Below are 21,451 nucleotides of genomic sequence, written 5' to 3' on the forward strand. Positions count from 1 at the left end.
ACAAGTAGTGGGGGTACTCTCTTGCATGAGAGGACCCAAGTCTCATGTGGCGACAGTTTAGAAGTGCATTTTCAGCTATATTTCAATGTTTTTTTAAAATATATTTATTTTTTTAAAATACTAAATTAATGGTTTTTTTAGTATTTTTTTGATAAATTTAAATTAAAAATAAAAACAATATAAAAAAAATTATTTTAATATATTTTTAAATAAAAAATAATTTACAGTACAATACCAATCACCCCATGTTACTTCACTGTCAATGGAATATTTTGAATTTAGGTAATTTTTGACAAGATATTGCAGGACTGGACACGTGTTAGAGGTCTCATGTCTCCGAGCCCAAAAATGGGAGAAACATGACCTATGGCAGGGAAGCATGGTGTTTCGGAATAAGAACAGAAGTGGTATCTAAATAAAAAAAAATATTAATTTTATAACACTCAATTGATTTTTAATTATTCAATTGATTTAATCAAACCAAACCAAGTTCAAATATAGCTAAAACAACATTAATACTTTATTTTTAAAGAATAAAACAATATTACTTTAATAAAAATAACTAATCTATTATTTTTTTATATTTATATATAAAAACCAAAGTTGAGCAAACATGAAATAATTGCAGACATAATTAGTGTAGCATGTTTTTCGAGGCATTTAATGGTTGGATATAGCTTTTCATGATGCTAAAATGTTCAAGATATGACAGTTGCGTATTGGCAGATTCATGAGATAGCCAGACAGATATCAAAGATAATTGAATGTCCCTGAAAAAAATTACAGAATACCCACTGCGACAAGGCAAGCCAGCACCCATATTATACATCTAAGTACTTCTGTCCTGAGAGAGAGAGGGAGGGAGGGAGGGAGGGAGGTGGGTTCCTGGCATGCTAGGGAGAGACTACTTAGGTCTAGCTACATGTAATACTAACATTAATGTATCCTAGGGTAGTATACAAACTTCAAGGTTGAAAGTACTTATCTCCGCATTTGCACTTCCATGAGAGCAAGTAATAGCTTTCATCTCCTTTAGATGATGATGGTCCCCTGACACCGTTTTTATGATGGGGAGGAGTGACCAGAGCAGCCATGCAAGGCTTGCAATTAGAGCACCTATTGACACATTGAGGAGGCCTTGAACCCAGAACCATTTTCTTTTGCTTCATATCTTCACTCCCTCTTGAAGGCATTGATGATCCCGCTGCCAAAAAAGAAGCACAAACAACACAGATTGAAACAAGACCGACTTTTGTGAATTCCCTTTTGTTGATGTAATAGTTAGTTATTTAGCCTAGTAGTGTCCGAAAAACCCAGATCAATTTTTACCTGAGACAGGAGGGAGAAATGTGAGGGAAAAGAAGAGAATCACAATGAATGTAATTCTTATACCGTATGAGGAGTCTGTCGCCGAAGCCATGAGTCTTGTCAAATGGGAAAAAAGGAAAAACAGGAGGGAGCTGCAAAGAGATTAGGGAAAACTATTGAAACAATGATATGATTCTCGTTTAAGAACCTGTAGCTTTCCATGTTCACATATATTGCAATTGTTTAGTTCAAAAAATACAGTGAATCTGAGTTCGGGGTATGGCTTGGGGGGTCCCAATAGAGCTGGCCTTGTAGCTTTGTTTTGATGGCTCATTTCAAGCAATAGTTACAATCCTGTTCATGTTTCTGTTTGAATGACTGGAGTTACATTTTTTATCATCTTTTGCTGGTTGACTTGACTCCTTTTTCAGACTATTTAAGTACTTCTGTCATCATCTGTTTAACACAAGCAAGTAGGCAAATAGTTTAACCCCCAAGTTAAAGACACCCCTTTAGTTTTCCATCGCCAGACACAAGATTAGCCATTTCTGCTTGATCATTCCACTTGTTTTTGCTTTTAATTTACTTACCTTTTCCCACTTACGTTCATGATTCTATGCCTGCGCCCCTCTGATTTCTAACCATCTACAGGAAACAACTTTAGCCCACAGTTTCTCAGGTTGCAGCTTTAACGATCTTGGATTTGATACTTGGGATGGAGGGACCTGGGGTGTGTGTTTTCTAATAGCAGACAGAAGCATTAATTATTCTTTAGTTTGTGTATATTAACTGTAGTGACATTGTAACTTTGTTTGAGTTATGATGTCTTCACTTGCCTTAATCATCATTCATCAGCAACACAATCCTCTCTGATACTGAAGACCTTAACAGCTAGGAAGTTAATCCTTGATGCCTGGTACCTGCAAGCAACCTAAATGGTGACCAGACACTAGCATGAGATAGCACTAGTTAGGATAGCTGGTAGAGCTAGGAGTGGTAGTAGTCCTGGTACAAATTGCTCTCGGTAGCCCTAGCATGCATTATTGAGGCCCATTCTACATGCTAGACAAGTATCCATCCATGGAGACAAAAACAAACAGTAGCCATTTTAAAGGTTTTTCCAACTGTGCCTCTACAATGTAGAGTCACTGTATGTGGTGTACTAACTCTGGTCCTCACTTCCAAATCTTGTTTGGGTATGAAACTATCAAGTAAATGTGATTGCAAGTATTACTCACAGTAGAAATACTCTTTTAACCATGAAACTTTAATGGAACTTTTGTTGATGGTATAAACAGTGTTCTCTCTTATGACTGCCACCACCATGAGTGCCTTCCTCTACAGCAAATCCTGATACCACCTTATCAGGTTTCTGCTTATCTAAGCACTGCCACCACTGCTTCTAACATTTTTTGGTAATCTATAATCAGTACTGCCACCATTTTCCAGAGATCATGGCCATCTTAGATCGAATTTATAGAATTAGTGGTGGAGATTTCTGCTTTGATAGTCTTTCAACAGAAATGGATTACACAACGAAAAGGAAATATTACATTTTATTGAAGTAGTTGCAGAGTACAATTCATATACAAAGAGAAGCCACAGAAACCAGGACTTTGGTGGGAAAAAAAAACACCCGAAAACAAGTTGTCATTGGCAAGGGATGAACCAGCTGCCACCGCCAAAGCCTGCAAATCTGAGGCACCCCAGTATAGAACTGCCCAATACAAACCACTCTTATGAGAGCGCAAATGAAAGAGAACACACTATGATCACAGAGGAGCACACGATAACCACGAAACCAACACCGAAGGAGAGATTCGAGCACTGAAAGACTCTTAGAGAAAACACTTGAAACAATAAAGTTTTCAGCAGACTTCATAAGATCGCAACAAAGAAAGCTTAGTCAAGACACAAACCATCAAAGGAATGCAAGACGTAAGCTAAAACACCGGGTATGTTACATCCAGCAAAGCACAAGGACCTGGGATGATATAGGAAATGGAGTGGCCACTAGTGGGAATCCGGAATAGAGCTTGGTAACTGTATTATCAAGAAACCACGGCCATGAAAGGGGAAGCCTCCCATCAATGGGGGAAAAACATTTACCACAAGCTTTCTGTCTGAAGGAAGCCTGCAAAAAAAGAAAAAAAGAATGGAGAAGTGAACTGCCAAAGTTCCATGGAAGAAAACCAAGCAGCACCCACTGATGATGGGCCAAAAACTATGCTGAACGCTGCTACCCGTACCAACTAACTAAATGAAATTTTATCCTTCTATGTATAGACAAACGGGAGTTCATCAACCTCCTGATCCAGTTCAATGCCTTTGATTACACTGATTTGATTCAGTCAATGAGCATCTGTTTTTCTCCCTGACTATGATAAGATATCACATCTCCACAAGCTCTCTACAAGCAGCTCAACTGTGCTGCTGCTAATTGAACTGCAGTTTTGGAGGTTCAATCCCACCAGGGTCCTGCCCATTTTCTTTAGGCAAGGCAAGATCTTGTTTGATACTTCAGAACATCCTGACAAGGATAGGACTTGAAGATTGAGCTGCTCTGCGCTTGACAGGATAGTAATGCCAGAATCAGTGACTGCACACTTTGACACATCTAGATCACTGAGAAACAGACAATTTTCAGCAATTGCTAGCAAGCTAGCATCAGTGATCTTTCTGCAACCATCCAGATTCAGCAATTCAAGGGTTCCACCATGTAGCCTAGCCAAGGCTGAAACTACTTCATCGGTCAAACTCAAGCAGCCACTGAGATTCACCTTAACAAGACCTGCCTCGCAACTCTCCAACAGTGGCAGAAGCCCAGCATCTGTAATTCCACAAAGCCCACTTAGGTCAACATGCTGAAGCTGAGGGCACAGTTTCCCTATCATAGCCATGCTGGCACTGCCAAATCCTGGGCAATTTCTAATGGACAAATATCGAAGAGAACTGCAAGGAGAGGAGACTGACATTCTGAAAGCCATATCCTTAATTCCCATGCACTTCACAAGACTAAGAGCTTTCAACTTTGCTCCACAGTTTGAAAGTGAACCAACGATCCCCGACTGGCTAACCCTGTTACATTCCTCCAATTGCAGGCTCTCAAGAGATCCTGCAGCTTTGGCAAAAGCGACTAACCCGTTATCAGACACAAAGCAACATTTACGGAGGCACATTTGCTTCAGATTCACGGATCCCTTGGCAATAGCTTCAAGACTCACATCTGTTATTCCCCGGCATGAAGTAATTGTCAAAGACATTAATTTCTGCAAACCCTTAGCATTACCCATGACCCAAAAGCCCTTCTCACTAACATGCTGGAGACCACTGAGGGCAAGATTTGTAACAGCCTTCCCATAGTGCCCAATTACGGCAAGAGAGAAGTCCGTGATGTTCAAGGCCTGAAGCTTCACCCTTGTCAATACAGAAGAAGCAGAAGATAATAGACTTGATACTCCATGATCCCCAACAAGAGGGCAGTCTTTAATAGAGATCGACTGCAACTTGGGGCAAAGCTTTCCGATAGTTTGCAATCCCTCGTTACCAATCTTAGAACAAGATTCAATATTTAAAGAACTCAAATTCGGGCAGTTCTCGGCCACTGCAATCAAACCTTTGTTGGAAATTGAAGGACAGTTGGTAAGGTCAAGCTTCTCAAGCAAATGGCATTCTTTGGCGATCTCAAATAGACCCTCATCACCAACAAAAGGAACGTTCCACAAGGAAAGAGCCCTCAGAGAAGGGCAACCGCGGGCAATTGTTGATAGACCAAGGTTAGTAACCCCACGAACAGAATTGCTTCCCCGGATCAAAAGCTTGCCTAGCCCCCCTCGGCTGCTTGTCCCAACAGCAATAGCAGCAAGTCTCATATCTGTTGCTTTCTTTCCTTCCAAGGACCTGGTAAGGTACCCATCACTCTCAACTTCCCTGTTTTCTTCGCAAGACACCATCTCAACATCATTACGAACAGGAGCTACTGTTTCCTTTTCTTCGGCTGCAGCACTGCTACTGCAAAATTCATTCCTCCGGATACTGCTCAAAAGCATAAGCCATTTCTTGGAGACACAGGCACATGAACTCCTCTCTTTGCCTTCAGGAACGCGTCTGAAGATCTCAAAAAGGCATTCATCTGGAAGAACTTCAATTGATGGTCGCTTATTCTGTTCAAACCCAGATGATCCAAAGAGAAATGGGGCACTAATGCGAGCCCGCTTGCAAGCAGGGCTATATACATCCACACGGGATCCAATTGAATATAATCGACCAAGGTCTGAGGAATTTGCATAGAGAGAGCCCCCAGAATAGATTTCATCATCTCCTGAAAGATCCATCAACAGATCCAATAAGCTAAAGCTATCTAAAAGATTCTATGTAGTTCGCAAAAGATTCAAGATGACAATACTGGAAGCAAGCAGACACAACAAAATTCAAGCTTCGATTTTTATTTCAAATAAATCGAAGCCTCTTACAAGATTTTCCAACAGAAAGAAAAATTCTTCAAGGATCTAATCCTCTCATTCAAGAATTCACTAGTAAACCACCAGCAATCCAACATGTCTCCTAAAGTTTCCTCTTTTCCAAAATTTCCATCTAAAAACCTCAAATTACTTGTCCAAAGTCAAACGAAGCTAAGTAGTTTGCAGACAGATACAACCAATCAAGAAAGTATTCCAACTTGGTTTCTTTACATACTATTTTCATACCAAGAATCCAATCCTAACAGAAAAGATTATAATATACCTCAAATCAAACACCACCAACCCAACAAACATAATTCAGTTCTAAACCTTAAAAAACACAAGCAAAAGCCAAAAACACCAAAGAATGGGAAAAAAGAGAACTTACCGCTGTAGTTAACAAGAGCAGGCATGACTGAAACAACTGAAAGAAGAAGAAGAAGAAGAAGAAGAAGCCTTGTTGATTAACAGCACAAAAACCACACAAACTGATAACAAGTAACAAGAAACTAATCAGAGTTGAAGCAAGTAAGCTTGAATGCATCACCAAGAGTGGGAAAAAGTAGACAACTTGAAACCCCAACAAAGTAGGGCAAAAAAAGAAAACAAAGGAGAGAAAGAGAGAAGAGAAGGGCTTGGTTTTCTTGGCTAGATGTTTGAAAGAAAAGCAGTGCTGTGTCAATAATATATAGTATGAAAGAAGCGAAGAAATGTTAGCAGAAAGAGAGGTTCATTGGCTTTTGCCAACATGCAATGTATCCTTCCTCTTTACTGTTTTATTATTATTCTTTTCTTTCTTTTTGGTCCCAATGGTCCACCTCTGCCATTCTTGTATTATTTTATTCTTTCATTATCGTTGTTTTGGGAAATTATGACACGGGTTCATGGTTTTTGAAGCAATTCCTCATGAATTCTTCATTGCATGGATATAAAAATGAAGTCACTTAACAAAATTATCTTACAATATTTTTATATAATTCGACATGTCAACTGATAAGTGATAAATGTAGCCTTCATATATAATAAATGGTTAATTTTTAAGCTAGATGAAGGAACAGGAAAGTAGAACATAAAAACCTATAATATGGAAGAGAATAGCATGAGTGACTCTTCGTAAAAAAGATGCAAATATCACGTTTATATATATAAAAACTTCACATAAAAAAATTAAGTAATGTTTTAATTAATGTAATGTAATTTATTGTAGGACGAGTTTTTCAAATAAAATCAAGTATTTAATTAATAATATAGACAATTAAGTCTAATTCCTTGTAAATTTGTTGCTCGGAGACCATCAAGGTATACAATAAGCAAATAAAAATAGAGTTTCTTTCTTTCTTTTTTTTAGGTTTTACAATGAAAATGGTATAATATTTAGATCCATTTCTATTTTGCGCTAAAACTAAGAATATGACAGAGAAATAATAATGTCGGCATATATATTTTTTGCTATCTATAAAAAATAAAATAATGTAGAATTAAAACTCCAAGTTAAAGTCATCAAGGTTATAAAATCCCGAGTAAAATCTATAATTTAGATTATAAATTAGGTACGTTAATTTAAGTTGACATGATTAATTTAAAATTATGTTGTTATAAAAAGTTTTTTTAAAAAAATTAAAATTATATGTTTTTTTAAATAAACATTAAAACAAATCCAGTCTCATATTCATATTTTGATTAGATTTTCAGGTTATGAGTTAATCAATGAAAAATCAATTCGATACAAAAATTAGCCTAGATCATTGGATTACCATATTAACCCGCAGAATTAGGTGAGGTTTAAATTCAATGCAAGTGACAGGTATGGTACGATGGGTTTAAAGGGCCAAGTAGTGCAAGTGCACCCATTTTGCAGCTAGCAAAATGTGGATTAATTGTATATGGCCATGGCCAACATCTAGTGACAGTCATGTCACGTTTCTTCGAGCTTCTCATATTGGACAATGGGACTTGGGATTTGAGAAAAATACGACTGGATTTGTCTAGCTTTTCACTAATCTTCTCCCTAATCAACCTTGCTTTACAGATTAATACAACAACTTTAGTAGAGGATATGGACATCATGGGGGGTAATCAAAGAGGTTGAATACGTGTGCTTTACTTTTTTTTGGATGAGTTGACAACTAGCCCGAGCATGAAGAAATATTGTCCACTGATTGGGATAAGATGATTAACACTTGGTTTCAAAATAAATGGAAACTTAGAGGAGCATGATTAGCTAGGTTAAACTCTTATATTTTATGTGCTTCTTTCCTATAAAGTAAAAAAAAAAAATTCATTTTATATGCAATGTTGTTTTCATCATACCATTAATTTTTGCAGTGAATTTAATGTTAGCATTCATGAACAATGGTGGAGAAGAGGGGCTGGTAGGTCCCGACTCCTGCAAGGAAATTTTTCCCATCTCTTTACTTGTATAAAATAATTAAAATTTTAAATTTTTTAAAATAATTCTTTTAATTTGATCCTTTTTAATTTTTTTTTCTTACTCCATTCCTGTTCATGAATATACAATATGAGTAATTCTAGGGCGTAATAAATTGCTGTGTGTGCGCGCCTTAGAGGAGTATGATTAGCTAGGTTAAACTCTTACATTTTATGTGCTTCTTTCCTAGAAAGTAAAAAAAAAAAAAATTCATTTTAAGGAATGGTATTTTCATAGCATTAATTTTTGCAGTGAATTTAATGTTTGCCTTCATGAAGTTACAGTATGAGTAATTTATTATAGGAGAAAGTCTTTCAAATCATGAAATGGTATAATTTATTATATTGATGGTGCAAACTCTAAAGTAAAGTCACTAAAACTTACCAAGAAGGCAAAACAGAAAAAATAACGAAGGCTAATTTAAAAAAAGCCCGATTTTATAATGATGACTTATTAAGTATAAATAAAATAAAATAAAATAAAAATTAAGTAAAATGTTAAACTTGGGCATTACTTTATAACACAGTAATTAAACCTAGCATACTGTCTAGTTAATGGTTAAGCATGTTTTAACTCAAATGATTTAAAATAAAATAGCTCTAATTTTTATATATAACAAAATTAAAATAATTTAAAAAAATTAAATTTTAATCATATCAATTAAATCAAACTAAATTAATTTTTCTTCAATATTCAGCTCAGGCTAAGAAGATAATAGTGTAAGTTCTGGTCAATCTCTCGAGTCTAAAAAAGTTTAGTAAGTGTGATTTATAGAGGTGATCATTTTCGATTCGGTTTATTTTTATATAAAAAAAGTAATTAAACTGAATTTTTTTTTAAAAAAATTGAAACCGGTTCAAACCGACCGGTTTCGGTTCGGTTTTTAGGACAAAAACCGGTTCAAACCGTTTTGGTTCGGTTTTTTCTATTTGGCTCGGTTTTTTCCCAGTTTGGCTCGTTTTTTTTCGGTTTGGGTTCGGTTCGACTTTTTCAGTTTCAGGCTTATAAAACCAAACCGAACCGAACCGGTTGGTTTTATCAAAATTTTAATCGGATTTTTTCACAGTTTGATTTTTTCAATTATTTTTTTTTAATTTTTTTAGTTTAGTTAGTTCTTCAGTTTTATTTTCACCCACCGGTTATTTATATTGTTTTAGCCAATGATATTAGCTGGGCTACCACGATTTCCAAATGGTCATTTCATTGAAAAAAAAAAGAAAGAAGCCACCTCAACAATAAATCAGCTATGGTTAATTACTCTCAACTTTTAATCATTACAATGTTCTAGTTCTAAAAAGTGTCCACAGAATTCTTATCCACTTGTTAAAATAATAATAATAAAAAAGATGAAAGCAGAATATTCAAAAGTAGATTTGTCTTAATTTGTCATCACAATTTTTCATTTCTAGTAAGAAAATCAAAATCAGGCCATAATAGTTATGGTATTTGTTTTTTAATAAAAAATAAAAAAATTAATCAGATATAAAACTCAACAAATTCAGAAAAGAACTTTCATCTAGCTGCCCCGAAAAATTGTAGACTCGATCAAGTCACCCAGAGCAACCTTACTAGAGCCCAGCAGCACTGGTCAATTTGAGAAATTGACAGAGGTAATTATCGAAGCTGCTGGTTGACCAAGAAAAAAAAACCATATGAAAGGGGGAAAATGGGCACAGGTGAATAATATTTCTGGTGCTCTTCTCCTGGACAATTGGTGCAATGAATTTGATTAATGGGCATAAAAAGGGAAGGACATATGTAGGTCCAACTCAATGTGCAGAAAAAATTAAATCATGCTTTAAAAAGCCAAGAGAGGCATGGCAGCCTAAACTTCTAGGAGACTATGGTTAGAGTCAATGGATCTCTAGCTCCATGGAGCCTCCTAGCTCCTTCCCTGCTGCCAGGGAGAAAAATCAAACCTTTGTGGCTGTCTTGAGTTTGGTGTACTTTTTCTTTCTTGTCGCCTGTAATTTTTTGGAAAATAAATAAACCAAACAATAGAATTTAAGGTGTTCAATAATTAGTATTATCCTGAGAATTTGTGGATCAAACAATTGAGAATAGATATATATTGGGATAGGAATTTTTTATGAATATATTTCTTTTTAAAAAATAAAATTTATTTTTAAATTAGCTTGCATGTTAATTGAGAATATAAACTATATTCCTAAGTGATTTTAAAAACGCACTTCACATTAAATATACTTAGAATATATATCTTGCTTCTATATATTTATTTCATTTTCACTCCTTTTCTCCTCATAATTAATAACATAAAGCAAATATCATAATTAAACATGTATCTATATATCCATGTGCGTTTGTGAGTGCACGTATAAAACTCGTTTTTATCAATATATATGCATGTCTGATATATAAATAAATAAATAAATTATATATGGGTTTATTTTTCATGTTACTCTTCTTTTCTTTTTCCTTTTCTTTTGTTAACAAATTAATATTTCATGTTATGCATTATGGGTATGCATGTGCTTCTTACACGTTGCTATCTGATCACTTAGAGAGATTCCTAATAATTCTATGAATTGGACAACCTATGACTACTCGATCGGAGTTGGAAGGGGAAGTGTATACAGAGAAGCTCTTTCCATAAATTCATAGAATTATTAAACCCAACGAGTCTTGGATTAATTTTTATATCCGTGGCCGGCCCTCTGTTTACCAAACAAAGCGTATCGTGTCGTCTTTCAAGATTTAAACTTGAGACTTGTAAATATCAATCTCAAATCTTAATCATTGAAACATTCATGCAATGACAGCTTTGGACATTTAGCTGAATCCTCCTAACTAGCACTTCCAAATGGATCAGATTCATGGAATCTTGTAGCACATAGTCTATTACCCTTTAAGAATGTTATTATTAGCATGTGATGGAATTGGATATATAACCATGACATTTGCATTTACATGCTAATGACACTCAAACTCGACCCGACTCGATACATGAATCTGGAAATTTGCTAATTTAAAGTATAAACGAAACTAGTTAGATTTGCCTTTAACTTGTTTAGAAGATTAACTTGATCAAATCTAGGTAACTCGACAGATCAACCCGTGACTTGATTAACCCGGTTAAATTCATGTAAGACACAATCAAATTAGGTCTAATGATTTTATCTTTTTAAAATTTTTATCCAAAACAAAATTAATTTAGTTGTTTTTATTTTTTATTTGTCCCAAACTATATTGTTTTTATACGAATATGGATTGACATAGATGGTTCATAAGTTGACGCATACTTTTGCCTGGTCTAATATCTCTGGCTAGATAATTTGATTTTGGACAGAAAGAGGGGAGAGACAAATAAAGGGAAGGTAGAGGTGGTGCATGAATGAAATTTCTGGGGTGCTTTTTTCAGCAGACCATGAAGTGCATTGAATATGAGTTGGAATATCGCATGGGATGACAATGTGATGGTCCTTGCTGAGAACGTGGGTACGAAAGTGCAAACAAAGGCTATAGTCATTGGATCTCTTTCAAACCCTGTGATCATTTTCCTTCACGTACGTATTGCATATCTGATATCCTCAGCTGCTAAATATTATACCTAACTTGGTAAGATGAGAAGATATATAGGAGTACGAGAATCCAAATACTTCAAGGAATTAGCAAGATGATCTTACGATTTTCAAATTTTCTTGTATTCATGCATTCAAACATTAATTCTTCCAAATGATATTTCCAGTTACTGTTCAACATATATCTTCCATTGTTAGGTATATAGATCTTGTGCCAGTCCCGTATTCATTTATGATATAAACAGTCATGCATCAAGTACATGTACAGCAGAGTATATATATCTATATAGTATACCAGCTTGGGAATTTGGGAAAGTTAAAATTCATGCACACATCTAGCTATCTTCTCTGTTTTCCACAATCTCTTGTGAGGAGGTAGCTGGTAAGGTTACTGCACATGGTGTTGTAGGCGGCACGAATTTGAATTTGAATTTCGCTATTATGTTTATGAGTGTGCGTGGAGTTAAGAATTTGAAGCTAGGGGGATGAACATGTGTTTACACACATTGCATATAGAAGTTGTAGATTCCTAATATAAAATCATTTATTAATATTCACCGGATAAGCTTTTTGATTGAGATTATTTTTATATAGTATTATAGTTTTAACAACCAAACAATAGTCATAGTTTGAATCTCATAATCTTCTTCTCTTTAATTAAATTAAAAATTAAATACAAGATAATTGTGTTAAGTTGAGATCATTCTTCAATAATTGTGAACTAAAATGTAATTGTTTTTATTTTAAAAGGCCAATTTTACATGACTATTTAGTTAAAATGGATATGACATTAATTACTACTAAGTTTCAAGGGATATTTTGATATCTGGAAGGTCTTGGCTCCCGTCTGCACCTCTGGTTCAGCCCATAAATGAGAGAAGTTTGAGAAAAAAAAGATTTCTTCTTATTGTATATATTTTGCTCAGATATCAGTGCATGTGCTCGATCTAGATAAATCAACAGGAGATTTCATTTATAGGTTGTTTAATATTTATTATGAAACAAAAAGAAATATAAATGATTTAATTTATATCTTTTTTTTTCAATCCTCAACATTTATAATTTATGATGTTTCCTATTCCTCGATAATGTCAATTCGCAGTGGTATGGTCTTCGGCCATTTTTTCTCTCGGTTCCTTCTCTCTGTGCGTCTGATTTTCATAGCTGCAAATATTGTTTTTCTTTCTACAACATGCATGATCAAGTCGATCTATATTCTTTATTTGACAGAAGTGCGTTCTTGCTGAAGAAAAGCAGCTGTCAGCGCCTCCAATTCTTAATTAAATCTGTTTTATAATCTCATGAACCGATCAATCCATTCAATGGACGCTAATGAACAAGTTTGTTGAAACAAGTTGGAGAATCGAGAATTAATTAATTAAATACATGGATTTCTTTTTTGCATGCAAGTTGAGTGAGCTCTATGGCACTAGTTCTTTGGGATTCAATCCATTATTTTAAAACTCGGCCAATTTGATAAGTTGATCGGCACCTAGTTAACCTGGAATTTAAATCGGTTTATATTAAAAAAAATATAAAAAAAACCTTTATTGATCTAGTAAAAAATCTAGATTAATTCAGTGACATGATCAATTTTTTTTTTTGTTTAGACAACATAGTTTTGAATTTATTTAAAAAAAAAATTAAATTCGTCTTCTTGATTGTAACTTGAGCTTTGTTCTAAATCAACCCGTATCGGGTTTTAAATTGCAGATGGCACTCGTGCAATAAATTCCAAAAGCGTCAATACCATTGGCACGAATTAACTGTATGCAGTTCAATCCTTGATTTCCAGAGCGGTTGTATCTTGCATTACATGACAAAAACTGAGGTTGTCTAAAGGAGCATTAAACTAACCAATCCAAGTTCCATGCGTGTATCCTCTCTTCTAGTCTTCTTGTAATTTATTCAAGGAAAGCAGGCCACCGCAAGGGGCAGCGCAGAACTAGCAGGTTGTAACCGGCCGGCCAAACAAGAAATAAAAGGATGCGTGAAAAAAGAAAAAGAAATAAAAGGATGCGTGTGAAAATAATGAAGTAGGAAAGGGCTTTAAGAAAAAGAAATGTCTCTATTTTTTTAGGGACGAATACATATTTATAATAACAAAAACAAATCCTTAAGTGCAAGGACTTGAATGACGAGTTTCCAAAGTTGGAGGGTGTTATAATTGCCCCCTCAAGTATGGATATTGTCAATTGTATCCTTCTCCGAAAACATTTGTCTTCAATTATTCGAATGGAGCTGGATATGAAAAGACTTCTATCTCTGTAAAGGCAGGAGACGAGCAAGCTATCCGATGTATTTGAACACAAAAACTGATCAAGGAATTCATGAGACTTCTTGTAGTATTCTAGCATGCATGATACTTCAACCAATAAAAGAGAGGTCACGGGTTTTAAAAGTAAGTTAATTTGTCTGAAAAATGCATTAAATTATTGTTATTTTTAATGTTTTTTTATATGATTTTGATGTATCAATATTAAAAATAAAATAAAAATTATTTTTATTTACTTTTAAATAAAAAAAAAACAAGCTATGCCATGTTACCAAACACGTTACGTTTGAATTCCCATGTCCTCTTCTCCAGCGAGGAAAACTTGTCGTCAATTAATTGGACACAATGTGAACTTAGTTTTACGTCAAAACTAAATGTCCTTAAAAAATAGCAGCTTCTTCTTCTTCGACTTTAAATTCTCTTTCTTTGCCACCACTAGTTATTTAATTAATTATTAATTTGCCACTAACCCCTCCCCACCATTCTAGAAATGTATTTCTAATTTGTGGGGTTCTTCTTTGAGCCAAGACTGAACCTAAAGGACTCCATCCCCAAGAATTCATTGATTTTGGATTGCATTTTCTGCAAGGCAAGTGATCTGCATGTCAAGCATGTACCACGATACAAGCAAGCATGTACCACGATGCAAGCAAGCACAAACATAAGATTTAGCAGACGAATCCCCGACGTAACAGGTAAATCTGGAAGTAATCTGACTAGGTTTTTAATTTAAAAAAATCACATCAAATTTGATTTAATTTACTTAACATGTCAATTTATAACCTTGTCAAAACTCGATTTTAGACCGAAACATGTTTAATAACTTTGGAAAACAGCAATTAGGTTTCAGATCTCAAACGGTTCTACGTGCTCTTTTTAAAAGAGAGTGAATATCATTGTGGATTTATAGGCACACGGTTCCTGCATCCCAATCGAGTGAATGAATATTCAACATAGGTTGGCATGCCACCATATCTACATCAATTCTAGAAAAAGAGAGAAAAAGAAAGTGAAGGCACTCTCTCACACTCTTTCTTTTTATACATTTTTTAAACAGTAAATTAAATTAAAAACAATTAGTTTCAAGTGGCTGTAGACGTGGGTTTGGTCAAATATATTATATATGTAGTTTTTTTCTCGGTATATATGAAGTTTTGTGGAATATGTTTAGGGTTTTGAATAGATGCCCAGATTCAGTGTAGCCTCCTTAAGCATTTTATAACGATAAAATTGAAATTTAATAATATTTAGTTGATGAACCCTAGTTGTCTGGGTGGATGTATTGGTTCTGGGAAACAACCAAAAATGGCATCCAGTTTTATTATTCTAATGTTTTGATCTTCAGTACGTTCAATGCATTTTTTTAAATATTATATTGTAATGTTCTTTGAATTGGCCGTATGCATGTGTAAGATCATCTTTAGAAGGCTTAATTTTTCCTTTTTTTTGTTTTTTTTTCTTTCCTTTCCAAAATATTAATCTTGAACATGGATTATACCAGGAGAAATTCTGTTTATATAGACAAATTTATTTTATATTTTTATCTCATACGATTCTGTTTTCACTATTTCTGTTTTTTATATAGCTAGACAATATACAGTGCAATGCTAGTTTCCTTGAAAGATTGAATCATTAGCTGCAAATAAAATTATTATGTTGAAACAACTAAATTAAGATTCCAGCAAGAATTAATACAAAACATATTGAAACAACAAATTAAGCCAAAAATTCATACTTTCTGAAAAGAAAAGGTTAATTTGGGCTTTGAACCACAAAAAATTAATATTCTAATAATGAATAATTAAGTAGTAGCAGTATCACTGTTTTGGGATCATTCCTAACTATGAAGATTCGCTGGTCCATCAAGATCATTCATTTAATGCAGCAAAATCCTTGCATGATCTGAAATCTTATATATAGAAATTTGCACTAAACATTCATTCTTTGCAGAGACACGTTGGAAGATGTGTTGAAAAGATTTGTGTTTCATCATTTGATTATATACTATATTTAGCATAATATATATTACTAACACAAACGACGTATTTCATCATCAATGTTTCATTGAAATATCTGGCATGGAACCACAGGCATCAATCTTCTATAAGCTTCACTTGCAAGAAGGATTTTCCTTTTCCTTTGTATTAATGATCTCAGGTAAGGATATTGATGAGCTAGCTTTCATGAACCAAGACTAAATCTTAGATCATAATATCATCTGCAAAGAATGTAGTGTACTATTTTTGCAATGCATATCCCCTTTATCAAGCCAACTGACTTGTCCTTTCGAGCTTAAAAAAAAAAGAAATTAGATATCGATGGTTATCAAGTCTTGAATTCATCAGGTTAATTTATAAATTAACTCAGATTTATTTTAAAATAACATTGTTTTAAATAAAAATCATAAGAAATTTTTAGAGTTGATAAAGTCGGGTTTCAAGCGGGAGTAATTGGGTTAACCGAGTTGCTAAATCCAGCTCAACTTTAATTGTTTAGGAGGGGGAAAAAAGTTGTGGAAGTGTGGGGAACAAAGGGGAAGAAGCACAATGTTTAGTCAAATGGATTTGTTGAACCTGCAGGGGCATTTGAAATGGAAGTGTTCTAGATGACCTCTGGGCATTATGTAGCATTTTTTTCAATCTCTGTGTTCTAATAGTTGGGGGGGCATCATCTATAGCCATCATTTTTTTGTGAAGTTTATCATGCAACTTGATTTTTTTTTCTTTTGTTACAGAATTCATTGTACAAGGCAGTACTTGTGCTTTTGTGAGTGCATGCATGCATGTATCTCTTTCATTTTACTAGTAACCACATCTTTTCTTGCTTTTGGTTGCCTGGCAAGATCGTGTTAAATCTGCAAGGCTCACAGATTTTTCAAAAATAACGGCTGCGTTGGCCATTTACCCGTGAATGTGTATAAAAATAGTTTTTAAAAAAACTAGCTTTTGGTTTTACTTGTACCATTTATTCTTTGTCAACACACTGGAGTTACTTCGAGTTCTAACAATTGTGGACTCTGATGACCCATCTGCAATTTCTTATCTGGTCATCTTCAATGACTAAAATTAAGAGGATATCACATGAAGCAATCCAAAAACATCTGCAGCCTTGGCCGTTCCTGCTAGGTTTGTCTAGAAACACATCTGATCGGCCTGATAGTGCTATACAGTGGTATTTTTGTGTGGTTTACAGGATGAATTTTAAGTTGGACTTCTTCAGATTGATACATTAGGGCTTCTAGACCATCAGATTTTAACAACACATGACAAATGGACTAGGAACCTCTTCACTGGCTGCTCGATTGACTGTACTGGAATCTTACTCCACATGAAAAATGCCCAGCATCGACCGCGTGCGATTCATCACCATGCTATTTACGAAGATTTTAAGTGTCGAGTAAGAAGCCAGGTCATGTATAAATCAACGCAGATCCAAGATGCATGCAAGAGAAGAGTGGCTGGTACTGTATTCGGTACACAAGATGCTTTCAACATGGCATTTACAGAATAAGAAAAGGATGGTTATTTGACATTAAATTACAATTGAGTGGAAGCACTTCCTTGGACTCTCTCACTCTCTCTCTATCTCTCTTCTTTTTGTACATGGCTATTTACAAATTACAGAAGATTCTTATGAGTTAAAACAGGTAGGAATATATGTGAAAAAGGTGAGACAATCTTCGCAATTGAAATTCATCAATCATACAATCCCTCCTGCTCCCATACATCCACCAGAAAATCAACAATCTCCTGTTAAGTTAAAATCCAATCCGTGGATGTCAAAACTGTACAGTTACGATGAAATGCTAAAAAAACAGGGGAGAAAAAACCTGACATGCATTAACTTACAGAAAGAGGGATGGGCCGAGGAAAAGGATTTCTGGAACCTTGTAAACCTTCAGTTGCATTCCAACTGAAAAGATACAGCAGACCAAAATGAGAAAGAAAAAATGCAGAATGCAAGGAATTTACAAAATCCAACTCTTAAGTTATCCTCAGTTTATCTGTCACCAAAGCACCACGTGCTGATTGTGATATATGAGAACACAATAGGGATTAGAAGCCACAAGAGCAGGCAACCACTAGAAGTGATGATTTTGCACGAGAACAGAAAAACAGGGTTGCCAAAGAACATTTCTCAATAGCCTAAACTTAGAAAGCTGGAGAACCTCTTATTAATGTTGCCTTTACTGGGGGTTGGAGAAAGCTAGAGCATTTGAATCAAAATAATGAATGTTTAGAAGAAAGAAAACACCTTAATCTGGATTCCCATCTTCGCTGATTTTGGTTCCCAGATGTGCCACTTCCAACCCATCGAAGCCTTCTCTGTTGCCAGAGAAGGAGACCTGAAAAGAACAAAATGTCAATGCCACATAACATCATGAACAGTCAACTAGAACAGATAAGCTGCAACTTACCATGATTTACAAATTCATTATTGCTGCTCATGCTACCAGTGCTGCTACCAAGATTGTGGTTTGATACACTGATTGATGATATGCTTCTTTGAGATTGAACAGTACTGTTGTCCAAGTCACATGTGCTGGAACTCCAAAACTCATTTGATATGCTAGGTTTATTCACTGCTCGCCCTTGTATTCTCAATCCTTGCGATGGCTCATCCACAGCAATAATTGGCGTGGGTTTAGTGCAGCATCCAAAACAGCCACTGTTCTGTTGCAAACCAAGTTAAAGCATATATACAAATGCAAAACACAACAACAACAAAATATTGAGTGTTTGCACCATATGTATGAAAGTTGACAGTAGCAATGGTCATAACAAGATAAGAAGCATCATACAATCCAATTCACAACCATTAATTTATCGAGATGCAACAAAACCACAAACATTTGTTCTAGACAGAGCAGGAATAACGAAGTAAAACTTACATTCACAGGTTTCTTTCTATTTTATTGCCACGGAGCTAATGGAAGAAGTTGCTCTAAATAGGGCTAGAACTTAAAGGGCACAACAAGGATTCATATAGCTGATAATGAGTAGTTTGGGGTATGACTTGATTGGTTTGAGTTGTGTTCATCAACTTTCCACTCTTGAGACGTACCTTAAGGCACAGTTGAAGTACAGAAATCAACAATTATACAAACTGACCCAAATCACTGTTCGCTTGATCAATTTTATTGGAAAGGAATAAGCAACAACATAATACGATCCATTATCTATAGTATCATAAACAGTTCTAATTTTAGTTCTCTAGCTACAAGAACTGCCATCTTCCAGCACCCAAATCAACTAAGATGCTTAATACTCTAACCCTTAAACTTTTAGCTAGGTCCCTTCTTAGGTGACTAGAACTCAACCAAAAATGAATTCCATTACAAAAACATAATAACTATAATTTCAACATAAAATCTTCTCTTCTTTCGAGTTTTAAAAATATTATCTACTTAAAAATCCATGCTCTTTCACATAGTTTTCCACAACTGCACACAGAATTTGAATTTAAAGTTTCCAAATTTATGACAACTTCCTTCCTTCAAGCCACCAAAGATCCTCCTCTAACCCAATCTTTCTTTCGCTGAAACACTAATCCAAGTCAAGTTTCCAATTCCCACCACATCTTCATTAATTCCCGCAAAATAAATAAATCAACTTCACCAAAAATAGAGAAGCCACAGAAGTACTTACAAAAGAAGAAACCATTATTATAAGCCAAAAAGAAACCAAACCTAGTTGTTCTTTTAAGGTTCTTAGCTCAAATTCAAGATCTAACCCTCTTCCAATGGACTCAACACTCATTAGCACCAAACCCAGTAGTCCACAAATGAAAGCCAATCATAACCAAATAAAGAAACAAGGAATGGGTTTCTGAGGACTTACCCCATAAAAGCGAGAAAGTGACCAATCCAAGCAGGCACGGAGCTACTTAATATCACCATTAATTGTTAATGTCGAACTTGGTGGTAGAGACCGAAGAAAAGTCGATTAGTGAATAGTATTAAAGAGGATGATGAGTTACTTAAGTAATTAATGTTGTGATGTTTGGTATTTCTGTTTTTTATTTTTAACAGCTATTATTACTTTATAACTGCTAATTAATTCTTTCTACCGCCTTTAGATAATATTTTTTAATATAATTCTCATGAATTTACTTTTTATGAATTATTCGTTTTGATATAATTTTTTTCTTGCTCACAGCATATATAAAAAATCCTTGATATTCTACTTTTTAAAAAAACAAATTATTATTATTTGTTATATTGGAATCTATAGATTCCAATTTTATATTTTATTGTGATATTTTTTTTCTTTGGATCAATTTTTTCCCCTTAAAGTTCAGGTGAGTGGGAATTATTTATTTCAATTTTTGATTTCATGCCATTGCCCCAACTCACTTAAATATTATTATTAATTATTTTTTTCTGCCTTGTTTGAAGGTTTAATCCTATACATTTTAAATTTTAAGTCTTAACTTTAATATTACTATATTACCAGTTTCCCTTTTCTGATCAAATCTTGAACAAGTAATTCATATAAAAATTAATAAATTAAAAGAAATTAATTCTGTTATAGCTTCCTTTTAAGATTCTATCTCTGGATCATAGGTTGGAGCAGCATAGCTATTGATTTATTGGTTCATTGAGAATGAGATATGTTAATTGTTAGGGTAAACTTAAATTTTGTAGTTTAAATTTTTTTAGTGTTACCTTTCTAATTCCTTAAAAGTTTCAATATTACTCCATAATTTGAATTTATTTTTTGAGTTTTTATATCTGTTAACTTGAAAGAAAAATATATGAGATAAAAGTAAGAAAAAATAAAATAATAAAAAAAGCTAGTTTTTTGTTCATTAGTTAGTACTAAAGGGTAAAAGTGAAACTTTCTAAAAAGTATAAAGGTAATATTGAAAACTTTTTAATGTACAGAGGTTATTTTATGCCGGCAATTTCGAAGATTGTCGGTAATGGGAATGCACTGAAACAGCTTTTGGTTCCTGTGGTGGACAGTGCTTCTGTTTCGTCCAATCTTAAAATACAGATAGATTAACTGCTGTTCTGACACTTGGATGCCAACAGATTGAATGAAACTAGAGGGGGCTTCTCTTTATTTAGAGGTGGAAATGTTTTCCTCCTGGAAATATATGTTGTTCGTCGTAACTTTCATGGCTAGGGTTTTGAGAATGAAGAGGCTAAGGTGTTTTCGACGAGTGCAGGCGAGTGTGCTCCAATGACAATTGTCAGAATAGTTTTCCCCTTGAACTTAGGCTAAGCGCATTACTTTTCTTTTCTTCATAACTTCTCTGTACTCTTTAAACTTGTTGCCACAGTGTTCAAGTTCTAAAGTGCCTGTTTTAGAATGCAGGCAGGGCTGCAGCCTGCGCGGACATTTCCAAACGGGCTTTTACTATTTCCTAACCCATAGGAGAATATTTTATAACCCATGGGAGAATTTTAATAAAAAAGATTGTAGATATGCTTGTA

At 34.6% G+C, this 21,451-nt stretch overlaps 3 protein-coding genes across 3 annotated transcripts; all 3 read right to left on the minus strand.

Annotated features, from left to right (window-relative positions):
* Nucleotides 1-965: 965 nt before the first annotated feature.
* Nucleotides 966-1,420, minus strand: LOC127904684 (EPIDERMAL PATTERNING FACTOR-like protein 8). The gene is made up of 2 exons (XM_052448876.1): nucleotides 1,330-1,420; nucleotides 966-1,204 (listed from the first exon to the last, which is right to left on the minus strand). Exons 1-2 carry the CDS (start codon nucleotides 1,418-1,420, stop codon nucleotides 966-968), a joined length of 330 nt encoding a protein of 109 aa, XP_052304836.1.
* A 1,416-nt stretch (nucleotides 1,421-2,836) lies between these two features.
* On the minus strand, nucleotides 2,837-6,501 carry LOC7470096 (EIN3-binding F-box protein 1). The gene is made up of 2 exons (XM_024589601.2): nucleotides 6,157-6,501; nucleotides 2,837-5,629 (listed from the first exon to the last, which is right to left on the minus strand). The coding sequence occupies exons 1-2, from the start codon at nucleotides 6,179-6,181 to the stop codon at nucleotides 3,687-3,689; spliced, it is 1,968 nt and encodes a 655-aa protein (XP_024445369.1). The 5' UTR covers nucleotides 6,182-6,501; the 3' UTR covers nucleotides 2,837-3,686.
* Nucleotides 6,502-17,478: 10,977 nt separating this feature from the next.
* Nucleotides 17,479-20,011, minus strand: LOC7470097 (uncharacterized). The gene is made up of 5 exons (XM_002325186.4): nucleotides 19,851-20,011; nucleotides 18,428-18,678; nucleotides 18,265-18,355; nucleotides 17,859-17,922; nucleotides 17,479-17,759 (listed from the first exon to the last, which is right to left on the minus strand). Exons 1-5 carry the CDS (start codon nucleotides 19,907-19,909, stop codon nucleotides 17,706-17,708), a joined length of 519 nt encoding a protein of 172 aa, XP_002325222.1. The 5' UTR covers nucleotides 19,910-20,011; the 3' UTR covers nucleotides 17,479-17,705.
* Between the last annotated feature and the right edge of the window lie 1,440 nt (nucleotides 20,012-21,451).

The sequence above is a fragment of the Populus trichocarpa genome, chromosome 18 (genome assembly GCF_000002775.5).
Source record: "Populus trichocarpa isolate Nisqually-1 chromosome 18, P.trichocarpa_v4.1, whole genome shotgun sequence".
NCBI classification, from domain to species: domain Eukaryota; kingdom Viridiplantae; phylum Streptophyta; class Magnoliopsida; order Malpighiales; family Salicaceae; genus Populus; species Populus trichocarpa.